The 24,475-nt window shown below is 48.5% G+C and overlaps 1 protein-coding gene across 1 annotated transcript; it reads left to right on the forward strand.

The window, feature by feature from the left end:
* Positions 1-1,855: 1,855 nt before the first annotated feature.
* LOC145335849 (zinc-binding protein A33-like) lies at positions 1,856-24,374 on the forward strand. Its single transcript, XM_080181576.1, has 6 exons — positions 1,856-2,266; positions 2,348-2,443; positions 2,537-2,770; positions 7,632-7,654; positions 8,785-8,894; positions 23,824-24,374. The coding sequence occupies exons 1-6, from the start codon at positions 1,856-1,858 to the stop codon at positions 24,372-24,374; spliced, it is 1,425 nt and encodes a 474-aa protein (XP_080037702.1).
* The last annotated feature ends 101 nt before the right edge of the window (positions 24,375-24,475 follow it).

Genomic DNA, 24,475 nt, shown 5'->3' on the forward strand with positions numbered 1-24,475 from the left:
CAGGAAGCACTCAACAGATCAGGCAGCATCAATAGAGAGAGCAATAGAATTCACTTTTCAAGTCGACGGCCTTTCATCGGAACTGGAATATTTTAAGAGTAAATAATTTCTCAGAAAGGACAGTGAGGGGGAAAAGGGCGGAGAATAACAACAGGGAAAGTTCCATGAAATGGTGCAGGATAGGAGAGGTTAAATGTCTAAAGGTGTAACGGTGCAAAGAGAATGGGGAATAGGACTGGTGAAGAAGCATAAGATGGTTCCAGAGCAGTGTTAATGGTTACAGCAGAATGGTAACGGTGGTTAGAATCTAAAGTTCCTGAATTCAATGCTGAGGCTGAAAGGCTGGAAAGGGCAGGATGGCAATATTCCTAATTCCTGTCAGGAACAACTAACACTGCATTACCAGAACTGTGTATAAGCGGCTGTTGGAAAGAGAGATGTGTCGATGTCCTTTTAGAAACGAATACAGCTGTTAACAGTGAACTCAGTAAATTAAGATTAATAATTATTTAAGAATACACTTTAGATGGAACTTATCGGGATCATAGTAGATTTTATGGTGTTCAGTGACTCTATGATCCTCTGTGAAGTCTAACGAGGTCCACGGAGAGAGTTCAGTGTCCAACATTTCATCCGGCAGAATGAATCCTATTGCGATTTTCACCAGCTGAACCGACAAACCAGGAGTGCAGTAGATTGGAGTTGACTTGTACAAGTCAGAGTCTAGATGCCAAGGCTGACAGCGACCCTGTTCAGATCCTGATTTCCCCAATCACTTGTTCTCCACTGTTACCGTTGTTAAATCCTTGTGTTAGCACAACAATTTATATTTAAATAATTTTTATTGCGGATTTCAAAGCCAACTAATTCTAGCGGCATAGATTGAATTATTGCAGAATTTCAGTCTGTAAATCACTCTCGTCGAACGGTGAGCTCATTTTTTTCAAACAGACACAGAACAAACTCCACATACAACCTGCGCGGTATAAAATCATCTTGTAATCCAAGCCTCTCTATCAATGTACCAACTCTCTCTACCTCAACCACTCCATGTGACAACGACTTCCACATTCTCCCCACTCTCTGTGTGAAGAAACTCCGCCGGATATTGGAGGAGAGATTTCACTTCAAATGGTCCCTCATCAGTTCAAAGCAAATTACTGCGGATGTTGGAATCTGACGAAGAGACATCCAGACTGGAAACGTTAGCTCTGTTCTCTCTCCACAGATGCTGTCAGACCTGCTGAGATTTTGCAGCATTTTCTATATTTACTCCGTCATCAGTTGATGTTTCTCTGGGTCAGAGTCCCCGGGAGGGATTCAGAAACATTTATAAAACCACAAATTTTGCTTTCGAAAATGAACCAGACTTCACAGATCGAACCCTCTAAATATCATCCCTGTCGCTTTTGTGTAAATTTCTCTTTGACATTTATAGTATTTGATGTTTTAATGTGAGCGGCTGCAGCCATGAACACATTTCAGTTTCTGGATCTGGATCTCACACCGAGTTTCACCAGAGTGGTTTTAATCGGCAGCGAGTTCAGACTGAAGAGGAATGTAATGGAATCTCGATCCCGCTCATCTCTCCCTCCTTTCTCCCTCACGCTCTCCCTCTTCCCACTGTCAACATTCCCAGGAGCCCAACCCGCCCCCAAAGAGGCTCAATGACTTCCCTCCGCTATCCTTCAGACCGCGCCAGTTTTTATCTCCAGGTTGAAAGTGATAAGGACAGGGCCCGCTCTGTAATAATAATTCCCTGAGTGCTGCGGTGAACTTCACCGGGAAATAGCTGAACTGCGGCAGGAACACCGAAACTGACAGCGGTTTGAATCAGGAAGTGCTGAGTGTGAAGATGGCTTCCAGACAACAGCTCCAGAGTTTGACCGAGGAGACAATTTGTCCCATTTGTCTCGATTTCTTCACAGATCCGGTAATACTGGAGTGTGGACACAACTTCTGCCGCTCCTGTATCACCCAGTGTTGGAAAAAGAAGGCGATAAACTCCTGTCCGGAATGTAGAGAGGTGTTTCTGGAAAAAAACCTCAGGGTAAATCGGGCCTTAGCGAATCTGGCCGAGAAAGCTGGAAAATTAAAGCTGAATCGGAAAGAGAAGGAAAGTAAACTTCACTGTGAGAAACATGAGGAAGAACTGAAGCTGTTTTGTGAAACTGACAAGAAATTGATCTGTCTGATTTGTAGAGATTCGCGGGAACACAGGGAGCACCGCTTCCAGCCTTTGGATGAAGCCGTGGAAATCTACAAGGTAAAAGGGGAATACTTGAAAACTGAGAGCTGTTTTCCTGCTCTGGCACTTTCATTCTGTGATTTTCTCTCCCAATCCCAGGATCAGCTGAAATCTTCCTTTGATTCTCTCAAGGAGAAGAAATCGGTGATTCTAGAAACGGAACAGAAACAGAAAGGGAAAATTTCTGAAGTTAGGGTAAGGTCTCCCTGTGCTGATTTTCTGGGATCTCGGTTAGCTTTGTTTCCTTTATCGCAGGACATTAATTATGTTTCACATTTCATTGGGTAGGAACAGTCGAGCAGTCTGCAGACCCACATCACATCCGAATTCATTAAAATGCACCAGATTCTCACTGAGAAAGAGCAGCGATTACTCAAAAATCTCGGAGAAGAAGAGGAGAGGATTCTAGAACTGATGGAGAGAAACCTTCGAGAGATTCAAGAGAATTTAAATTCTATTGAGGAGAAACTCTCAAAGTTGCAGAAACAGATGGAGCAAAAAGACGAGCTGATATTTCTGAAGGTGAGGGAATACATTGCGGCTCAGTTCAGGGAAACTTCACACAGTCACTAAACAACTGATGGAGGGACATGTGATGTGCTGTTTCTGTATGATGTGGGAGCTGGTGGACTCCAAGGTACTTCCCAGAGACAATGTCTGCAGTAAGTGCTGGTTGCTTGAAGAGCTCCAGCTCAAAGTAGACGAGCTGAACTCTGAGCTTCAGACACTGAGACTCATCGGGGAGAGGGAGCGTAACCTGGATAATGTGTTACAAGAGAAAGTCACACCCCCTAAACTGACTAACTCTGAGGGTCAGGAACAGGAGAGGGTTGCTGAGGGGAGGAAGGGTGAGAGGAAGGAGGGGGCTGTGGGGAGGCAGGGGGGAGGTGTAGGGAGGAAGGGTGAGATGAAGGAGGGGGTGGGGGGAGGAAGGAGGGGGGGCACCCAAAAGCCTCAGCCCCTGAATCTGTACAACAGGTTTGAGATTCTTGCTCCCAGTGTGGACAAGAACGAGGGCTGAAAGGTGGACAAGCAAACTGCCCATGGTACAGTGGTGCAGACAGAGGTCAAAGCAGAAGAAGTAAAGAGGAATGTAGTGGTAACTGGGGATAGTGTACTTAGGGGCATAGACACTGTCCTTTGTGACAAGGATAAAGAATATCGAAGGGTGTGTTGCCTGTTGGGGTCCAGGATATCTCATCTGGGCTGCAGAGGAACCTGGAGTGGGAGGGTGAGAATCCGGTCATCGTGGTTCATGTGGGTGCCAACGACATAGGCAAACTGGGGACTAAGGATCTGCAGAGGGGATATGATGTTCTGGGAACCAAATTAAAAAGCAGAACCAACAAGCTAGTTATCTCTGGATTACTACCTGAACCACATGCAAATTGGCACAGGGTAAACAGGATTAAAGAGATGAATGGGTGGCTCAGGGATTGGTGTGAGGGGAATGGTTTTGAATTTATGGGGCATTGGCACCAGTATTGGGGCAGGTGGTTCCTGTTCAGATGGGATGGTCTTGGTCTGAACCGTGCTGGGACCAGAGTCCTGGCGAATCGTTTAACTAGGACTGTAGATAGGGCTTTAAACTAATTGGGGGGGGGGGGGGGGGGTAGCGGGGGGGGGTGGAATTATAAAATCTAAAGTAAAGGAGTGGGTACATGTGCAGGTAAATGTTGAGGACATTCCACTAATAAAAGGAGTAGGGGGCATGAGAGAGGTTAGTAGCGTTTCTACAAATAGGGCCCAGATAAAGGCTGGGATAAAGACACTTTACCTGAATGCACAAAGCATTCAGAACAAAGTGAATGAGCTGGTGGCGCAGATCAGCACAAATGGATATGATCTGGTGGCCATTACAGAAACGTGGTTGCAGGGTGACAGGGACTGGGAGCTGAATGTACAGGGGTATCAGGTGTTTAGGAAGGATAGATGGGAGGAAAAAGGGGGAGGGGTAGCTCTGCTGATTAAGGATAATATCAGGGTGGTAGTAAGGGAAGATATAGGCGCCAAAGAGCAGAACGTGGAATCGTTGTGGGTGGAGATAAGGAATAGTAAGGGGAGGAAGACGCTGGTGGGTGTAGTCTATAGGCCCCCAAAAAATAACTTAGAGGTGGGGTGGGCTATAAACAAGGAAATAAATGATGCGTGTAAAAATGGAACGGCGATAATTATGGGGAATTTTAATCTGCATATTGATTGGATGACTCAAGTCAGACGCGGTGAGCTTGAGGAAGAATTCTTGGAATGCTGTTGGGATAGTTCCCTTGAACAGTATGTAATGGAACCTACGAGGGAGTGAGCTATCTTAGATCTGGTGCTGTGTAACGAGGCAGGTAGAATTAGGGATCTTCTTGTGAGGGATCCTCTTGGGATGAGTGATCATAGTATGATTGAATTTCTGATGCAGATGGAGGATGAGAAAGTAGGGTCCCGAACCTGTGTCCTCTGTTTGATCAGAGGGGAGTACGATAGGATGAGAGCGGAATTGGCGAATGTAGATTGGGGGCACAGATTGGTCGGTAGGATGGCTGAGGAACAGTGGAGGATTTTTAAGGAGATCTTTTTCGGTACTCAGCAGAAATATATTCCAATGGTAAAGAAGGACTGTAGGAGAAGGGATAACCAGCCGTGGTTATCTAAGGAAATGAAGGAGAGTATTAAATTAAAAGCTGGTGCGTTCAGAGCGGCTAAAAATAGTGGGTAATTAGAAGATTGGGAAAGATTTAAAAATCAACAAAGGATGACTAAGAAGGTGATAAAGAAAGGAAAGATAGAGTATGAAGCTAAACTAGCTCTAAATATAAAAAATGACAGTAAATTTTTTTACAAATATATAAAGAGGAGGCTGGCTAGAGTGAATGTTGCACCCTTGGAGGATGAGGGGGGGATTTCGTGGTGGGCGATGAGGAAATGGCTGAGGCTTTAAATAAGTTTTTTGCCTTGGTCTTCACGGAGGAGGACACGAATAGTTTGCCGGATAATAAAGATAGAAGGATGGTAGGAGATGAGGGCCTTAATGTGATTACTGTCACTAGAGAGGTAGTGCTTGAAAGACTAACAGGACTGAAGATAGACAAGTCCCCAGGACTGGATGGAATGCATCCCAGGGTTCTGAAAGAAATGGCACAGCTGATAGTAGATGCCTTAGTGATTATTTATCAAAATTCGCTGGACTCTGGGGAAGTGCCGGAGGATTGGAAAACGGCTAATGTTACGCTGCTGTTTAAAAAAGGTACCAGACATAAGGCAGGGAATTATAGGCCGGTTAGTTTAATGTCTGTAGTTAGAAAAATGCTAGAATCTGTCATCAAAGAAGAAATAGTGAGGCACCTAGAAAAGAATGGTTTGATCAAGCAGACGCAGCACGGATTCATTAAGGCGAAGTCATGTTTAATGAATTTATTGGATTTCTATGAGGATGTGACTAGTGCGGTAGACAGAGGGGAACCGGTGGATGTGGTGTTTTTAGATTTCCTAAAGGCATTTGATAAGGTGCCTCACAAAAGGTTGCTGCAGAAGGTTAGGGTGCACGGAGTTGGGGGTAAGGTGTTAGCATGGATAGGGGATTGGCTGTCTAATAGGAAGCAGAGAGTTGGAATCAGTGGGTGCTATTCTGGTTGGCAGTTGGTGACTAGTGGAGTGCCGCAGGGATCGGTGCTGGGGCCTCAACTGTTCACCATTTACATAGATGATCTGGAGGAGGGGGCTGAGTGTAGCGTGACGAAATTTGCTGATGACACGAAGATGAGAGGAAAAGCAAATTGTGTGGAGGGTGTGGAAAGTCTGCAGAGGGATCTAGATAGGCTGAGTGAGTGGGCAAGGACCTGCCAGATGGAGTATAATGTTAGCAAGTGTGAGGTTATCCACTTTGGTAGAGACAATAGTCGGAGGGATTATTATTTAAAAAGTAAAAAGCTGCAGCATGCTACGATGCAGAGGGACCTGGGGGTCCTTGTGCATGAGTCGCAAAAACCCAGTCTGCAGGTGCGGCAGGTGATCAAGAAGGCGAATGGGATGTTGGCCTTTATAGTGAGGGGGATAGAATATAAAAGCAAGGAGGTCTTGCTGCAACTGTACAGGGTACTGATGAGGCCGCAGTTGGAGTACTGTGTGCAGTTTTGGTCGCCGCACTTGCGCAAGGATGTATTGGCCTTGGAGGGAGCGCAGAGAAGGTTCACAAGGCTGATACCGGAGATGAGGGGGTTGGCCTACGAAGAGAGACTAAATAGACTGGGTCTGTACTCGTTGGAGTTTAGAAGGCTGAGGAGGAATCTTATAGAGACATATAAGATAATGAAGGGGATAGAAAGGGTAGAGGTAGAGAGATTCTTCCCGCTTAGAAAGGACAGCAGGACTAGAGGGCACAGCCTCAAGATAAGGAGGGATGCAGTTTAGATCAGAGTTGAGGAGGAACTTCTTCACTCAAAGGGTGGTTAATCTCTGGAATTCTGTGCCCGTTGAAGTGGTGGAGGCTACCTCGCTAAATATATTTAAGTCACAGGTAGAAAGGTTTCTGATAGACAAGGGAATTAAGGGTTATGGGGAGAAAGCGGGAAAGTGGAACTGATCCACTTCAGATCAGCTATGATCTTATTGAATGGCGGGGCAGGCTGGAGGGGCTAGATGGCCTACTCCTGCTCCTATTTCTTAAGTTCTTATGTTCTTAACTGTGAAATTCATATAGAATTTACTGAAAAATACTAACCGAATTGAACAGAATTTTGTGTCCTTTCCTGAATGGTTCTCCTGCTGTCTCTGGCTCCCACACTATCTGCAGATTCCTGGGAATACCTGTAATTTCCTGAGAATGAGTTTTCTTCAGCTTCAAACTTGCTTTGTGATTATTTCTGTCTTTCCCAAGTTTAATTTTCTCCTGGAACTCCCATTGTAATCCAGTTCCAGTTGCGTGTTGTGAGTGTGTGGGTGTGTCTGGTACGGTGTGTGAGAGTCACTGTGTCTGTGAGCGGGACTGATGTTCAATTCCAGTTCATTTGACTCTCTTACTTACTTCCAAAATGCATCACTTTACATTTCTGTGTGAAATCTCATCTGCTCTGAGTCTGCTCATTTCACCAGGTTTTAGTCCAACCTATTTATTTGATAATATACTTACAAGCTTTCGGGTTAGTCCCTTCGTCAGGTGAATGGAGAGTGAATGGAGAGAATGGAGAGTCAGGTGAAGGGACTAACCCGAAAGCTTGTGAGTATATTATCAAATAAATAGGTTGGACTAAAACCTGGTGTTGTCAGACTTTTCACTGTGTTTACGCCAGTCCAACGCCGGCATACCCACATCATGTCTGCTCATTTCACCAGCCTGTCTAACTGCTCCTGAAATCTGTTACTGTCATCCTCACTGTTCCTGATTCATTTCTTTCAGGAAGAAGCTTGTTGGGAGAGAAGGTAGGACATGTTCTTTACTGAAATCCGCTACTTGTTAAAATAAACTTAGTAAAGTATCATTTTTGTTTATTTATTTGTTGGTGTTACAACATTAAATGATCTGTCATTGGGCCATGGAAATTTGGTGTGTAGTTCACGGACCAGAGTTTAAAAATAACCGCCTTTATCACAATGATTGTACATAACTGCTACAATATTGTAATAAACAAGCGGGAGGTATAATTGATACAATCCAGTTCCCAGGCCGGAAGTGATCACTTGCCCAATGTTGGCTGTTAGTGTCGGTGACCTTCCCACTGACCCTGAGAGAGCCACACGGTCCATGTTCCCAAGCAGTGGGTCACCCATATCCCTGCACCAACCCGAGAAAGTCTCATGTTAAAGAGGGGAAACAGATTCTAATTTTATACTAAATACAAACTGGTTCTGCGTCCTTAAACACAACAGTAATGACTTGTATTTATATAGTGCCTTTATGGTAAATTAGTACCTTAAGGAGTTTCCCAGGGGTGTTATAAAGTAAATTGACACAGAGCCAAATAAGGAAATATTAATCTGGATGACAGAGGTGGATTTCAGAGAGCATTTCAAAGGAAGAGAGAGAATTAGAAAGATAGAAAGGATCAGGGAGAGAATTCCAGAGCTCAGGACCTTGGCAACTGAATGTCCAGCTCCCAACAGGGAATGACTGAAATCAGAGATCTTCAAGGTGCGGGAAGTAGATGAGAGCAGGATTCTGGGAGAGTTGTGACTCACCTGATGAAGGGGTAGTGCTATGAATGCTTGTGGCTTGTGCTACCAAATAAACCTGTTGGACTTTAACCTGGTGTTGTGAGACTTCTTATAGAGTTGTGGGGCCCAGGGATTGCAGAATTGGATATTCAGCTTTGGGACATTTTCAGCCTTTGTCTTTGTTCTACAAACTTTATTTATAATACAGCCAGTGGACAGACTAAATGTTTATCATTTCCTGCAGTGTGTGATGGGCTGTTGTCAGATTTTGAACCTTTTTCAGGACATGACTGTTTCCATTCTCTGCTCTTGAATTTATAAGTTATCTTTTTCAATTAAAAAAACAAGATTACCATTTCACTTTGGATATTTTCTTGCATTTTTTTTAACATTTACAGGATTAGTGATGACAGACTCTCAGTATATGATGACGCCCTGTCTATCGAGAAGTTCAAATACCTTTTTCAGTGCACAGCTTGGAGAGAAATGATGAAACCCAGTATTCCCGGTAAAACTCTTATATTCATTTTCCTGATTACCAATATAGTTGTGAAGAAACTAAACAGGCTTTAAGGTCCCAGATTAAATATTCACATTTCCACTCTATGAATTTGATTTGAGGCTCAATCCATTCTGAGGGCTGATCTTCAGAACAAAATCACTGTCCAGTTTCCCACTGCTTTGCACTGTGGGAAAATGTTCTGTGATTCCTGAAAAGGAGACAGGGGACAAGAAGCTCTCATGAAAAACAGGGGGGGTGAGATAGAGAAAGGAACAGTGAGCAACAGTAAGAAAAATAACTCGTCTCCTGGCCACAAAGAAATCATCAAAAGCTGCCTTCATTCTCGCAGGAGCAGGGCAATAATTTTGAGAAACAGTCAGTGTTTGAATGTAGAAAATGAGAAAACCAATTTCCAATCCACAAACTCACAGGAACAGCATTGCGATAATGCTTGTGGTTTATAGGGCAGGACACAGAGCATCATTTCCAAAGGGGTTTCCAGTGCTCCCTTTAAGACCAGTGATTAGTCCATTCTACAGATTGTTCCTCTTGGTGGGGCATCGCTATTCAATTGAAGGTCAAGATTGTATAAGAAATAGGAGCAGGAGTAGGCCATCTAGCCCCTCAAGCCTGCCCCACCATTCAATAAGAGCATGGCAGAACACAGAAATGGCTGAGACCCTAAGTCAATGTTTTGCCTCAGTTTTCACAACAGAGCACACTACCACCCCAAAATGCAGAGGTCACAGAAAGGGAGCAACTTGGAACTATCCTCATTGTAAGAAAAAGGGACACAGGAACATGGGAATATCAGTAGGCCATTCATCCCTTCAAACTCACTCCACCATTCAATAAGATCATGGCTGATCTGTGGCCTACCTTCATATACCTGTCCTAGGCCCGTATACCGTGATACCCCTGCTGAATAAAAGTATCTCAGACTTAAGGTATGGTGGCACGGTAGCACAGTAGTTAGCATCGCTGCTTCACAGAGGAAGGGACCCAGGTCCAATTCTGGCCACAGGTCACTGTCCGTGTGGAATTTGCACATTCGGCGCAACATCGTGGGCCGAAGGGCCTGTTCTGCGCTGTAATGTTCTATGTTCTATGTTCTATGTTCTATGTCTGTGTGGAGCTGTGGTTTCCCTCCACACTCCAAAGATGTGCGGATTAGGTGAATTGGCCATGTTAAATTGCCCCTTAGTATCATGGGGATTAACAGGCTAAATACGTAGGGTTACAGGGCTAGTTGTTGATGCAGGTTTAATGGGCCAAATGCCTCCTTCTGCACTGTAGGGATTAAAATTAATAATTGATCCAGCATCCACCACTATTTGAGGAAAAGGTTTCCAAACATCCACCTCTCTCTACATGTAGAATTGTTTTCTAACATCTCTCCTGAACAACTTGGTTCTATGTTTTAGATTATGGCCCCTGGTTCTAGGCCTTCAACTAGTGGAAATAGTTTATCCTTATCCACCCTGACCTTCCCTGTGAATATTTTGTAGACTTCTATTAAATCACCCCTCAAGCTTCTGACTTGGAGAGAATAAAGGCCAAATTTTTCTAATCTCTCCTCGTAACTAAACCCTTGACGCCTAGGTATCATTCTTGTAAACCTGCTTGGAACTTCCTCCATGGTCAAATCATCCTTCTTAAGATATGATGTCCATACTCCCAGTGAGGTCTAACTAAGGTTTTAGACAACTGAAGGGTAAATCTTTGATGAATTTGCTTGAGTTCTTCAAAAATGTAACAAGCAAAGTGGATAATGATGATCCTGTAGATGTAGTATAACTGGAGTTCCAGAAAGTATTTGATAAGGTGCCACACAAAAGGTTCGTCCATCATGGGATGAGGGATAATTTATTATTTTTGATAGAACATTGGCAAACAAGCAGATAGCAGGAAGTCAGGATAAATGGGTGTTTTTTGAGTTGGCTAGATGTAACTATTGGGGTGCCAAAGGGTTCAGCCCTCGGACCCCAACTCTTTATAATCTATATTAATCACCCACATACAGGGAATAGTGGATACCATAGCCAAATTTTCAGATGACACTAAAATAGATGGGAAAGTAAGTTGTGATGACAAAAGAAGAATTCTATAAATGGGTATGGAGAGTTTAAGTGAATAGGACAAAATTTGGCAGATGAGATTAAAGTGAATAAGTGTGAGGTTATCCATTTTGATAGGAAAAATACAAAGGCAAATGATTAGCGACCTGGGTGTCCTCACGCACGAATGGCAAAAAAACTAGGATGAAAGTATAGCAGGTAATAAGGAAAGCAAATGGAATCTTCATATTTATTGTTAAAGGTATAGAACATAAAAGTAGTGAAGTGTTATTGCTATTGTGTAAAGCATTTGTGAGACTGCACTTGTGTACAGTTTTCATGCCCTTTCTTGAGAAGGGATGGAATTGCATTGGAGGTGGTTCAGAGAAGGTTCACTAGCTTGATTCTGGAGATGAAGGGTTTGTCTTATGAAGAGAGGTTAGCCAGTTTAGGCCTATTCTCTCTGGAGCTGAGAAAAATGTGAGGAGATATAATTGAGGTATAAAAGATGCTAAGGGGCATTGACAAAGCAGACTCAGAGCAGATGTTTCCTCTTGTGGGGCGATTTAAACCAAAAGCTGATAGTTTTAAGATATGGGGTGGCAGATTTAAAACACAGACGAGGAGAAATTACGGGGGCAATTCTCCCATTGCAATGCGTTCGTTTTTTGGTGGGTTGGGTTGGGAGATGCTTGTGTTGAACTTTTCGCAAGTTCCCCAGAGTGTTTACGACCCGCGCACATCTCCTAACCGGGGAAAAGATGGGCCGCCGGGAGAGCACTGAAAACTGTCCGACCACTGAATTCCATCACTTACCATACTTTGGAATGCCATTATCGGGATCGACATGACAATCTCCACCAAGGTTAGTGTCTCCCACCTCCTTGGTGTGATGTCACTTTGACACAAATCAGAGTAGATATATAAAAGACTCAACCTGGTGTGGCAGCCTTGAACTGGCGTCAGGAGGTAAGCGCAGTGTGCAGAGTGCGAGGGATGTTGTAGGCAGGCCCTGGAGATGCTTGGTGGGCTTCTTCCTGCTGCCTTCAGATGTTGGCGTGTGGATCAGTGATATCTGGGTTGCGGGCAGGGGTGCTTCTATTTTCTCAGAGCTGTGTGGGTGGGGGTCCCTGAAGGATTCCTGCTCAGCCTTTCCCTCCAGAGCACTGTGCAATGGCATTGCCTTGCTGTGGGCCATGGTCAGGGGTTACACTGAGTGCTGGGAGAGGAGTGCAACATGTGCTGACTGAGGCCTAACCAGAGGAAGCAGTTACTGCTCCAGGCTGGTGTGCCAAGGTTCAGACATGCACTGCATGGAATCTGCTGTTACTGGGCACACATCTGCTAATGATTTGCAGTCTGTCCTGGCCCTTTGCTGTTTGTAAGATATATAAATGATTTGGAAGAAAATGTAACTGGTTTGATTAGTAAGTTTACGGACAACAGAAAGTTGTGGATTTGCAGATAGCGATGAGGACCATCAGAGGATACAGCAGGATATAGATCAGTTGGAGACTTGGACTTGGACAGGTGGTCGTCCCTCCATATGAGGAGCCGGATGAAAGAGGATGGACGGCAATAGCAGGTGCCCGACCGGGAAGGGCTGCAAGGGACACCTTGATTACAGCCTGCTTCACCGAGCTGGTGCTGTGCAGTGAGGGGACAGCAACCAGCACACATCCACCACACCCCAGGAGCAAGTGCAGCCGCTATTCCCCCTCCAAACCGATCTGGGCCCTCAAACCACCACGTCACCCTTCCACAGCCTCTGTCAAACCACCACCATATCCCCCCAGAAAGATCCAAACCTGTTAATGTGCCTGGACTGGCAGGGGTTGTGTGTCTTGGTTGAAAGCTGGAGGATGATGACCACTCACTGTTGTGCACAGTGGGATCCTGCCCCTGGTGCCACTCAAGCCTGAACCCTAACCTCTACTCTAAATGCACACTGCCACCCTGTCCCAAGTAGCTGTAAGGGTTGGGGAGACATGTTTGTTGGGCAATTGGGGGATGGGGGTGGTGGAGGGGCTCACCTGCACCAAGAGTCTGGTGGGTGTTGGAGAAGGTAGGACAGGCACTCTCTAACATGTGGCTGAGTCTCCAAGCACCTCTCTGCAAGGGAATGGGGACAACTCTGCACCTTGGGGTGGGGTGGGGCGGGGAGGCCTGGAATTAGAGACAGATTAGTCACAGCTGTGAAGTGCAAATAAAAGTTTATTGTGCTTTTAACGTTAGTGATCAATAAACCCTGACTATTGATAACCTTCACCCATGTTCTCTTAGTGAACGAGAACTTCCTAACTTTCTGTGGTCTACTGCTGCTTCTATGTGCGATCCCAGGATGTGCACCAGAGGTGGAGGTATCCAGCAATGATGCACACCCCGTTGCCTGTGATGCGGGTGTCCTCTGGGTGGCCGGGACCTGGAGGGCTCCAGCTGACTAGCCGCTGGCACTAATTCGGTGCCACCCTGTTCCTCTAGCTGGCCCTGAGATGCCTCGGTGTGAGGAGGGGGGGGGTGCGAAATCAGAAGGTCTCGGGACGTCTGGGATCACTTGGGCAGAAGGGGCCCCAGCCCTTCCTCCTCACTTGTGGGGCCCAGAGACCCCAGGGACACTCCATGGGACGCCAGGGTAGCTGGACTGAGTTCCAGGAACTCCGGTATCACCTGGCTGTGCCAGTCCTGGAGGCTCAGATGCGTCTGCCCCATGATCTGTGATCCCTCAGCTCCGGCCGTCTGAGACTGGGCCAAACTCTGGAGCCCCTCCACTGCAGCATTCTGAGAGAAAGCCAGGCTCTGGAGGCCCTCAGCAATAGCCCTCTGACACTGGGCTAAGTGATCGAGGCTCACAGGCACGGCCAACTGTGTCTCCAGAATGCTAGTGAAAGTCTCAGTCATGGCCAACAGTTTCACCCACAGGCTCCCAACACCCATGGCTAAGGAAGGCTGTGCCTCCTGGATGGCATCAACACCCTCGCTCATGGCCTGCTGTGTCTCCAGGATGTCCTGGACCCTGTCACCCATGAGCACAGACCCCTGGGTCATCCTTTCCACTGTGGCCGCAACCTTTGCAATGTTGGCCTGGTTCACACACTGTGTCAGCACAACCTCCTGCACCAGCACTCTGTGGGGCTCCCCTAAACAGCCTTGCAGTCGCAGCATGGTTGCTGACAGTCCTTCCACAACCCTACGTGTTTCCTGATGCATGACCACCAGCCTTGGCCCTGAGGCTCGGCATCTGGCTTGAGGACAGCTGAATCCTCGCCTCTGGCTGACCTCTATGTGCCCGAGCCCTAGGATGTGCATCAGTGTCTGTGATGTGCTCGCCAGATAGTGACCCACAAGGCTCAACACTAAAGATACCCAGCGTGGTGAGAGTCTCTGTATTCGTGGCTTGTGTGATCGATGCCGGTGCCGTTTCAGTGGTGCTGTCCTCAGAAGTTTCTTCAAAGTCTCCCTCCGAGGTGTTGTCCAGGGAGATCGTGGGCAGTTTGCTCCAGAACAGCGGAAGCGGGGGTGGTGGTGGGATCACCAATACCCAAAGGGCCAGGTTCCTCTGGGTCCAAAACTGCAAAAAAACACACAAATTAGGGGAAGGGAGGTCAAACATTCTACACAGCATCACATTTACTTCAAAGAGGACTTACGTTGAGGGCTATGCTTATGCTCGCTTGCAAACTGGATGCCAACCTGGCTGAGATTCAGCATTCTGGATGAACCATCTCCCCCTGCCAACTCCATGGTACATTGTTCAACGCTGGTCAGCTGCTGCAGGTCAGGCACACCATCACCAGTCTGTGCCCTCACGTGGCAGTTCTGCTTTTCTGCTGTAGGAGCATAAGGTGTCCAGCAAGCATTAATATATTCAAATGCATGGTGGGTAATGTGTGCCTGTGTCTCAGGAGTTTTGTGCAGGCAGTTGAGGGGAAAGGGGTCACCACTGAAGAGTGCTCGTTGAGGGGTGAGGGGAAGGGGTTAGATTCTGTTCCTGGGGGAAGGGGTTAGATTCTATTCCTGGGGGAAGGGGTTAGACTCTGTTCCTGGGGGAAGGGGTTAGATTCTGTTCCTGGGGGAAGGGGTTAGATTCTGTTCCTGGGGGAAGGGGTTAGACTCTGTTCCTGGGGGAAGGGGTTAGATTCTGTTCCTGGGGGAAGGGGTTAGATTCTGTTCCTGGGGGAAGGGGTTAGATTCTGTTCCTGGGGGAAGGGGTTAGATTCTGTTCCTGGGGGAAGGGGTTAGACTCTGTTCCTGGGGGAAGGGGTTAGATTCTGTTCCTGGGGGAAGGGGTTAGATTCTGTTCCTGGGGGAAGGGGTTAGACTCTGTTCCTGGGGGAAGGGGTTAGATTCTGTTCCTGGGGGAAGGGGTTAGATTCTGTTCCTGGGGGAAGGGGTTAGATTCTGTTCCTGGGGGAAGGGGTTAGACTCTGTTCCTGGGGGAAGGGGTTAGATTCTGTTCCTGGGGGAAGGGGTCAGATTCTGTTCCTGGGGGAAGGGGTTAGACTCTGTTCCTGGGGGAAGGGGTTAGATTCTGTTCCTGGGGGAAGGGGTTAGATTCTGTTCCTGGGGGAAGGGGTTAGATTTTGTTGCTGGGGGAAGGGGTCAGATTCTGTTCCTGGGGGAAGGGGTTAGATTTTGTTGCTGGGGGAAGGGGTTAGATTTTGTTGCTGGGGGAAGGGGTTAGATTCTGTTCCTGGGGGAAGGGGTTAGATTCTGTTCCTGGGGGAAGGGGTTAGATTCTGTTCCTGGGGGAAGGGATTAGATTCTGTTCCTGGGGGAAGGGGTTAGGCTCTGTTCCTGGGGGAAGGGGTTAGATTCTGTTGCTGGGGGAAGGGGTTAGATTCTGTTCCTGGGGGAAGGGGTTAGATTCTGTTCCTGGGGGAAGGGGTCCGATTCTGTTGCTGGGGGAAGGGGTTAGATTCTGTTCCTGGGGGAAGGGGTTAGATTCTGTTCCTGGGGGAAGGGGTTAGATTCTGTTCCTGGGGGAAGGGGTTAGATTCTGTTCCTGGGGGAAGGGGTTAGATTCTGTTCCTGGGGGAAGGGGTTAGATTCTGTTCCTGGGGGAAGGGGTTAGATTCTGTTCCTGGGGGAAGGGATTAGATTCTGTTCCTGGGGGAAGGGGTTAGGCTCTGTTCCTGGGGGAAGGGGTTAGATTCTGTTGCTGGGGGAAGGGGTTAGATTCTGTTCCTGGGGGAAGGGGTTAGACTCTGTTCCTGGGGGAAGGGGTTAGATTCTGTTCCTGGGGGAAGGGGTTAGATTCTGTTCCTGGGGGAAGGGGTTAGATTCTGTTCCTGGGGGAAGGGGTTAGATTCTGTTCCTGGGGGAAGGGGTTAGATTCTGTTCCTGGGGGAAGGGATTAGATTCTGTTCCTGGGGGAAGGGGTTAGGCTCTGTTCCTGGGGGAAGGGGTTAGATTCTGTTGCTGGGGGAAGGGGTTAGATTCTGTTCCTGGGGGAAGGGGTTAGACTCTGTTCCTGGGGGAAGGGGTTAGATTCTGTTCCTGGGGGAAGGGGTTAGATTCTGTTCCTGGGGGCAGGGGTTAGATTCTGTTCCTGGGGGAAGGGGTTAGACTCTGTTCCTGGAGGAAGGGGTTAGATTCTGTTCCTGGGGGAAGGGGTTAGATTCTGTTCCTGGGGGAAGGGGTTAGATTCTGTTCCTGGGGGAAGGGGTCCGATTCTGTTGCTGGGGGAAGGGGTTAGATTCTGTTCCTGGGGGAAGGGGTTAGATTCTGTTCCTGGGGGAAGGGCTTAGATTCTGCTCCTGGGGGAAGGGGTTAGATTCTGTTCCTGGGGGAAGGGGTTAGATTCTGTTCCTGGGGGAAGGGGTTAGATTCTGTTCCTGGGGGAAGGGGTTAGATTTTGTTGCTGGGGGAAGGGGTTAGACTCTGTTCCTGGTTGAAGGGGTTAGATTCTGTTCCTGGGGGAAGGGGTCTGATTCTGTTGCTGGGGGAAGGGGTTAGATTCTGTTCCTGGGGGAAGGGGTTAGATTCTGTTCCTGGGGGAAGGGGTTAGACTCTGTTCCTGGGGGAAGGGGTTAGATTCTGATCCTGGGGGAAGGGGTTAGATTCTGTTTCTGGGGGAAGGGGTTAGATTTTGTTGCTGGGGGAAGGGGTTAGATTCTGTTCCTGGGGGAAGGGGTTAGATTCTGTTCCTGGGGGAAGGGGTTAGATTCTGTTCCTGGGGGAAGGGGTTAGATTCTGTTCCTGGGGGAAGGGGTTAGATTCTGTTCCTGGGGGAAGGGGTTAGATTCTGTTCCTGGGGGAAGGGGTTAGATTCTGTTCCTGGGGGAAGGGGGTTAGATTCTGTTGCTGGGGGAAGGGGTTAGATTCTGTTCCTGGGGGAAGGGGTCCGATTCTGTTGCTGGGGGAAGGGGTTAGATTCTGTTCCTGGGGGAAGGGGTTAGATTCTGTTCCTGGGGGAAGGGGTTAGATTCTGTTCCTGGGGGAAGGGGTTAGATTCTGTTCCTGGGGGAAGGGGTTAGATTTTGTTGCTGGGGGAAGGGGTCTGATTCTGTTGCTGGGGTAAGGGGTTAGATTCTGTTCCTGGGGAAGGGGTTAGATTCTGTTCCTGGGGGAAGGGGTTAGATTCTGTTCCTGGGGAAAGGGTTAGATTCTGTTCCTGGGGGAAGGGGGCGTTGCTGAATGCTCGCACAGGGTTTGAGATCTGTGCCAAGCAAGTGTGGAGTTCCAAGTTGGATGCTCACTCTCCTTTGCTGCTGAAAGTAGGTTATAGAGTTTTTTCTGCCCCTGCCAGCCAGGGCACAGTGCCAGGCTCCAGGCATTCACCACTTCTGCCACCTCCTCCCACAATGCCATGGTGACTGCACCCCTTGGATGAGGCGCCTGGCTGGGGAAGAGTGACTGAATTCTCTCCTCCATGGAATCAAGCAGACGCTCTCGGTCGGCCTCAGTGAATCCTGGGGCTGATTTTTGTGGTGTGATTAGTTGTGCGTCCATTCCTGCAGCTTATATACAGCTCTTGGGGGGTGGCGGTTCCAGGGATTTTGGCCAGTCAAGGGCCAGTTGGCAACAAATCCTTGGGAGAAATTTTGAAGGCTGCTTTCAGTTGAATGTTATGCGTCCCTCGGGGCGCTGATTGGCTGCAATTCAATAAGCTGCTGTGTTCAGGGGCGGGGGGGGGGGGGGGGTGGTGTCCAGGGCTCAGGGCTCCAAACCAATAAGCTGCTGTGTTCAGGGGGGGTGCAGGGCTCAGGGCTCCAAACCAATAAGCTGCTGTGTTTAGGGGGGGTGCAGGGCTCAGGGCTCCAAACCAATAAGCTGCTGTGTTTAGGGGGGGTGCAGGGCTCAGGGCTCCAAACCAATAAGCTGCTGTGTTCAGGGGGGGTGCAGGGCTCAGGGCTCCAAACCAATAAGCTGCTGTGTTCAGGGGGGGTGCAGGGCTCAGGGCTCCAAACCAATAAGCTGCTGTGTTCAGGGGGGGTGCAGGGCTCAGGGCTCCAAACCAATAAGCTGCTGTGTTCAGGGTGGGTGCAGGGCTCAGGGCTCCAAACCAATAAGCTGCTGTGTTCAGGGGGGGTGCAGGGCTCAGGGCTCCAAACCAATAAGCTGCTGTGTTTAGGGGGGGTGCAGGGCTCAGGGCTCCAAACCAATAAGCTGCTGTGTTCAGGGGGGGTGCAGGGCTCAGGGCTCCAAACCAATAAGCTGCTGTGTTCAGGGTGGGTGCAGGGCTCAGGGCTCCAAACCAATAAGCTGCTGTGTTTAGGGGGGGTGCAGGGCTCAGGGCTCCAAACCAATAAGCTGCTGTGTTTAGGGGGGGTGCAGGGCTCAGGGCTCCAAACCAATAAGCTGCTGTGTTTAGGGGGGGTGCAGGGCTCAGGGCTCCAAACCAATAAGCTGCTGTGTTCAGGGGGGGGTGCAGGGCTCAGGGCTCCAAACCAATAAGCTGCTGTGTTCGGCGGGGGGTGCAGGGCTCAGGGCTCCAAATCAATAAGCTGCTGTGTTCAGGGGGGGTGCAGGGCTCAGGGCTCCAAACCAATAAGCTGCTGTGTTCAGGGGGGGTGCAGGGCTCAGGGCTCCAAACCAATAAGCTGCTGTGTTCGGGGGGGGGCGGGGGGGGGGGGGGGCTGCAGGGCTCAGGGCTCCAAACCAGTAAGCTGCTGTGTTCAGGGCAAGTGCAATACTGAAGGCTCCCATTCAAGAGAGGGAATGCTCGCAAGCTGGGGTTGTGTATGGTAGCACAACGCAAGTTCTCTGCAGGGCAGCAGTGAGGTCAGTATATTCAAGGGATGGGGTATCCACATTATCCAGATCCATGGGGCATGGGGTGAGTAGACAGCAATGTCTGTGTGTGGGCGGGGGGGGGGGGGTGTAGTGATGTCTGTATGGCAGGGTTGGGGGGTGGGATCAATGTCTGTAAGGAAGGGGCAGCAATGTCTGAATGGGGGGGGAAGGGATGTTTGTATGGGGAGGGCAGCTATGTCTGAATGGGGGGGGAAGGGATGTTTGAATGGGGGGGGCAGCGATGTCTGAATGGGGGGGGGGAAGGGATGTTTGAATGGGGGGGGCAGCGATGTCTGAATGGGGGGGGAAGGGATGTTTGAATGGGGGGGCAGCGATGTCTGAATGGGGGGGGAAGGGATGTTTGAATGGGGGGGGAAGGGATGTTTGAATTGGGGGGGAAGGGATGTTTGAATGGGGGGGGGCAGCGATGTCTGAATGGGGGGGGAAGGGATGTTTGAATGGGGGGGGAAGGGATGTTTGAATGGGGGGGGCAGCGATGTCTGAATGGGGGGGGAAGGGATGTTTGAATGGGGGGGGAAGGGATGTTTGAATGGGGAGGGCAGCGATGTCTGAATAGGGGGGGGAAGGGATGTTTGAATGGGGGGGGCAGCGATGTCTGAATGGTGGGGGGAAGGGATGTTTGAATGGGGGGGGCAGCGATGTCTGTCTGGGAGTGGGGAGGGGGCAGCAAAGTCAGTAGCGGGTGGGGTTGCCAATGATAAGGCCGGTGATGTCTGTATGGAGGTTGTGGGGCCCACGATGTCTCTGGGGGGAAGTGGTTTGGGGGCCACCGATGAGGCCAGCATTATCTGTGGGGGTGGGAGGGTGTTGTGGGGAGCAGCAATGTCTGAGGGGGTTGGAGGGCAGTGATCTCAATGCTGGGAGATCTTTTCAGTGATCTCCCAGAGATGTGCGCCTGCACAGATTCCCGCTCATCCTACAGATTTCAGGCTGTTTGGTGTGAATATGCCGAGCCCCACAGCATTTAATGATATTCATGATTGGGATCCCTGCAATGCACTGATTGTGGGAGATTCGGGTCTGATGTTACACTGAACAGACAGTCGTGGTTTAAACCAGTTTTCTCACCAATTCCCTCACAGACATCGCAGGCCTCATCGCTGAGCCCCAAAACCATCCCACAGACATGATCTGGACAGATTTTTAATTAGTTTGGCATTGAAGGGTTATATTGAAGGGGCAGGAAAATGGAGTTGAGGCTGAGACGAGATTAACCAGGATTGTATTAAATGGTGGAGCAGGTTCAAGAGGCTAAATTGCCTCCTCCTGCTCCTAACTCTTATGATTTATACTCTTAGTAAATAACTGGGATTTCAAATTAGATCCAAGAACTAAAACATGATTCCTCCTATTCTGGACATTACCAAATATTAAGGTTTCATTCAAGATTGTAACAAATTTAGGGTTTGGTCTGGTGTGGTATTGTAGCAAGAGAAAATGCAGAACTCTAGGGTACAGAGGGAGCTGGATGTCCTGGTGCATAAATCATAAAAAATTAGTCTGCAGGTCCAGCAAGTAATTAGGAATATAAATAGGATGTTAGTATCTATTGCAAGGATACCCAGGTACAAAAATATGCAATTGTTCCTGCAGGGGCACAGGACCTTAGTGAGACCATATCTGGAGTAATGACTACTATTTCTATCCCCTTATCAGATCATGAGACCATAAGATATGGGAACAGATGGAGGCCATTTGGCCTATCAAGTCTGCTGTGCTATTTAATGTTGTAAAAAGTCTGACAACACCAGGTTTTAATCCAACCGATTTATTTGATAGTAAACGCAACAAGCTTTCGGGGTTAGTCCCTTCGTCAGGTGAATGGAGAGTTCTGGAGAGGTCTGAGGCCAGAACTCTCCATTCACCTGACGAAGGGACTAACCCCGAAAGTTTGTGCGTTTGCTATCAAATAAATCGGTTGGATTAAAACCTGGTGTTGTCAGACTTTTTACTGTGCTTACGCCAGTCCAACGCCAGCATACCCACATCATGACTATTTAATTTTACCATAACTGATCAAACAGAGGTGTTTTCTCCTCATCTATGTCTTAAATGGGTGACCCCTTACTCTGAGATTATGCCCTCTTATCCTAGACTCTGCCACAAGGGGAAACAATACCTTAGTGTCTATCCTGTCAAGCCTGCAGAGAATAATATAGGTCTGAATAAAGTCCCTTCTCAATCTTCTAAAGTCCAATGAGTACAGGTCCAACTCACTTACCCTCTCCTCATGAGAAAATGTCTCCATACCTGGAATCAATCTAGTGAACCTTCTCTGGACTGCCTCCAATGCCAGTATATCTTTCCTTAGACAAGGGGACCAGTATTCCAGCTGTTGTCTAACTAGTGCCTTGTATAGATCGCCCTATTTTTATACTCCATTCCCTTATAGGTAAAGATGAACATTCCACTCGTCTTTCCTAATACCTGCTGAACTTGCATGCTAGCTTTTTGTAATCAATGCATGAGGACCCAGAAATCCCTCTGAGCTGCAGCTTTCTGCAGTCCTTCTCCGTTTAACTAATATTCAGCTTCTTTATTCTTCCTATCAATGTGCATAACTTCACATTTTCTTACATGATATTTCATCTGCCAAATGTTTGTCATACAGCAAACCTGTCTGTTTGGTGACTCTTTGGGGATGATATTACCATTGATGGGTGGAGTGAACTGGTAAGATTGCCAGAGTGCTGAGAAGTCAGATTCACACCTGGTTTCTCACCTCACGCGATCTTACTGGCACTGGGTATCAGGCTCGATAAATCTTGCACCTGGAACGGATGCAAGGTTGAATGTATTATTTAAATTTATTATAATACTAATTTAAATGGAATAAGCGAGCCTGGGATAGAATTGTCTGGGATTACTTGCCTGTGTGGCCACACTACAGCGAGGATCATGTATTGTCCCCCATCAATCTCTCCTTCTTACCTCAGTATTTTCCACTATCTCTCTCGCTACATCACACAATCAATCTCTCTGTTAAGCACTTACCTTTCCCTTCCACTCTCTATCCCCATTCTCCATCCACTCTCCCAGTCCCTTCCCATGCTCCCTTTCATTTTCACATACATTCTCCTCCTGCTCCTCCTCCTCAAAGAACAGTAAGATCAATAGGTTACATTGGAAGAGCCATTTGAAGAGCAGGTGGGTGTGGAGGGGGTGTTTCAGGAAGAGGAGAGACAGATGGAGAGGTTAAAAGAACTCTGCTCGTCCCCAGCCCAGCAACACATACTACCCCCATTCCCCACCACAGCTCCCCAGCACTCACACTCCACCCTACATGGTCCCCCAACAACGCACACTCCCCATACCCCCAACAGTCCTCCAGCAGCCCACACTACCCACATTCCATCACAGACCCCAGCAACATACACTCCCCACATTTCCCAACCCACAGACCCCCCAGCAACACGCACTTCTCACATTCCCCAACCCACAGACCCGCAACAACACACACTCCTTATACCTCCCCAGTACCCCTGCAATGCACACTCACCACATTACCCCCCCCCCACAGCTGCCCAGCAAAACATACTCCCCACATTCCCCCCACCCCCCACAAGACCACCAGCAACACTCATTTCCCTTCCACTCACAAACACAGACCTAGAATCCATGCAGTCCAGGCCTCAAACAGCACTTAACAAATTCTGAGGCTGCAGCACTGCCACTTCAGAGAGTTTCCAGCCCATTCCCCGTCCTTGCTGCTGCCAGCACGAGGACCCAGATTCAGTGGGAAGACCCAAGATCAGCACTCAGACCTGGGTCAGTGTTGAGAATCCAAAGTCGAACCCCGTGAACAGCATCAGCCTCTCACCGCACTCCAAAACGCAACCTGAACAGCATGAAACAACCTCCTCCACCCCCACTCCTCAGCAACACAGAGCCATTTGAAATCTGAGAATTACCTCCTCACTCACCCTCTCTGCTCTCTGAATGCGACTGTTATACTTGAGGCGTTTTCCTCACTGATTCCAACTGCAGCAAATGAGCTGGGATGATTCGGAGTGAATTTTGCTAACTACATTGTGATGAACACAAATGATGCAAATTGATGCTTCACCCATTTTGGGCAGGCTCCCGATCATGCCAATATTTTTGGTGGTAAAATGGGAATGGGTCCAAAAATGGCACTGTTCCAGCCAGTCGTATCATGCCAGATTTTATCACATTTTTCCAGGACAAAACAGCCACAATGAGGTTGTTAAATTCTGCCCATACACTCCACATCTTCATGTTGTTCTCTTACAGCCTGCCACAATATCTGCCATCCAGCTGCTGTCTATACACTGTATTTCAAATCTTCAGGCTCTGACTTGCCCTCTTCCTCATGCTGTTCTCGCTCTCCTGCTCCCTCTGGTTGCTGCCCTGTTTTCCCTCTTCCCACTTCAGTGCTCCACCTCCTTCTCTTTCCCCCTCCCTTTCCCTCCTTTCATCCTCGCATCTCCTTTCTGGTCTCTTCCCACTCCTCTCGCCTCCCTCTGGCTCCATGCACCCATCATATTGCTGCTGTTACACCCCTCCCCCTCACAATCCTCTCTTCGTCACTCCTCACACTCTCTCTCCTCCCCACCCGCTCTCTCTAAATCACTGACTGTGTTCTTTTAACTTTCCCCCAGCTCTACCCTCTCTGACTCTGGATCCGAACACAGCGCATCCCCGGCTCATCCTGTCTGAGGACCGGACCAGTGTGAGACTCGGAGACAAACGGCAGCCACTCCCTGACACCCCGGAGAGGTTTCATTCCTGGGAATTTGTCCTGGGATCGGAGGGATTCACATCAGGGAGACATTACTGGGTGGTGGAGGTGGGGGAGAAGACAGAGTGGGATCTGGGAGTGGCCCGAGAGTCTGTGAAGAGGAAAGGGGGAATCTCCCTGAGCCCTGAGTCCGGACTGTGGATGCTGAGGCTGAGACCCGGCAGAGGTTATTTAGCCCTCACCTCCCCCTCACGGACCCCCCTCACCCCGAGTGAGAATCCCCGGAAGATCGGGGTTTCCCTGGACTATGAGGGTGGACAGGTGTCATTTTACAATGCGGACAACATGTCCCATCTCCACACTTTCACCCACACTTTCACTGAGAGAATCTTCCCCATCTTCAACCCGGGATGGAATAACAACGGGGAAAACTCGGCGCCGCTGACAATCTGCGAGATTAAAGGTCTCTAACAGATCCATCCCATAATTTCACACCGTCTCCCTGCCTCCTGCCAGCTGTAAACTAGTGGAACCTGTTCATATTGCGGTTATTATATAGAATTGTAATTTAC

The sequence above is a fragment of the Carcharhinus amblyrhynchos genome, unplaced genomic scaffold (assembly GCF_965287045.1).
Source record: "Carcharhinus amblyrhynchos unplaced genomic scaffold, sCarAmb.v2.hapA scaffold_42, whole genome shotgun sequence".
Taxonomy (NCBI): Eukaryota; Metazoa; Chordata; class Chondrichthyes; order Carcharhiniformes; family Carcharhinidae; genus Carcharhinus; species Carcharhinus amblyrhynchos.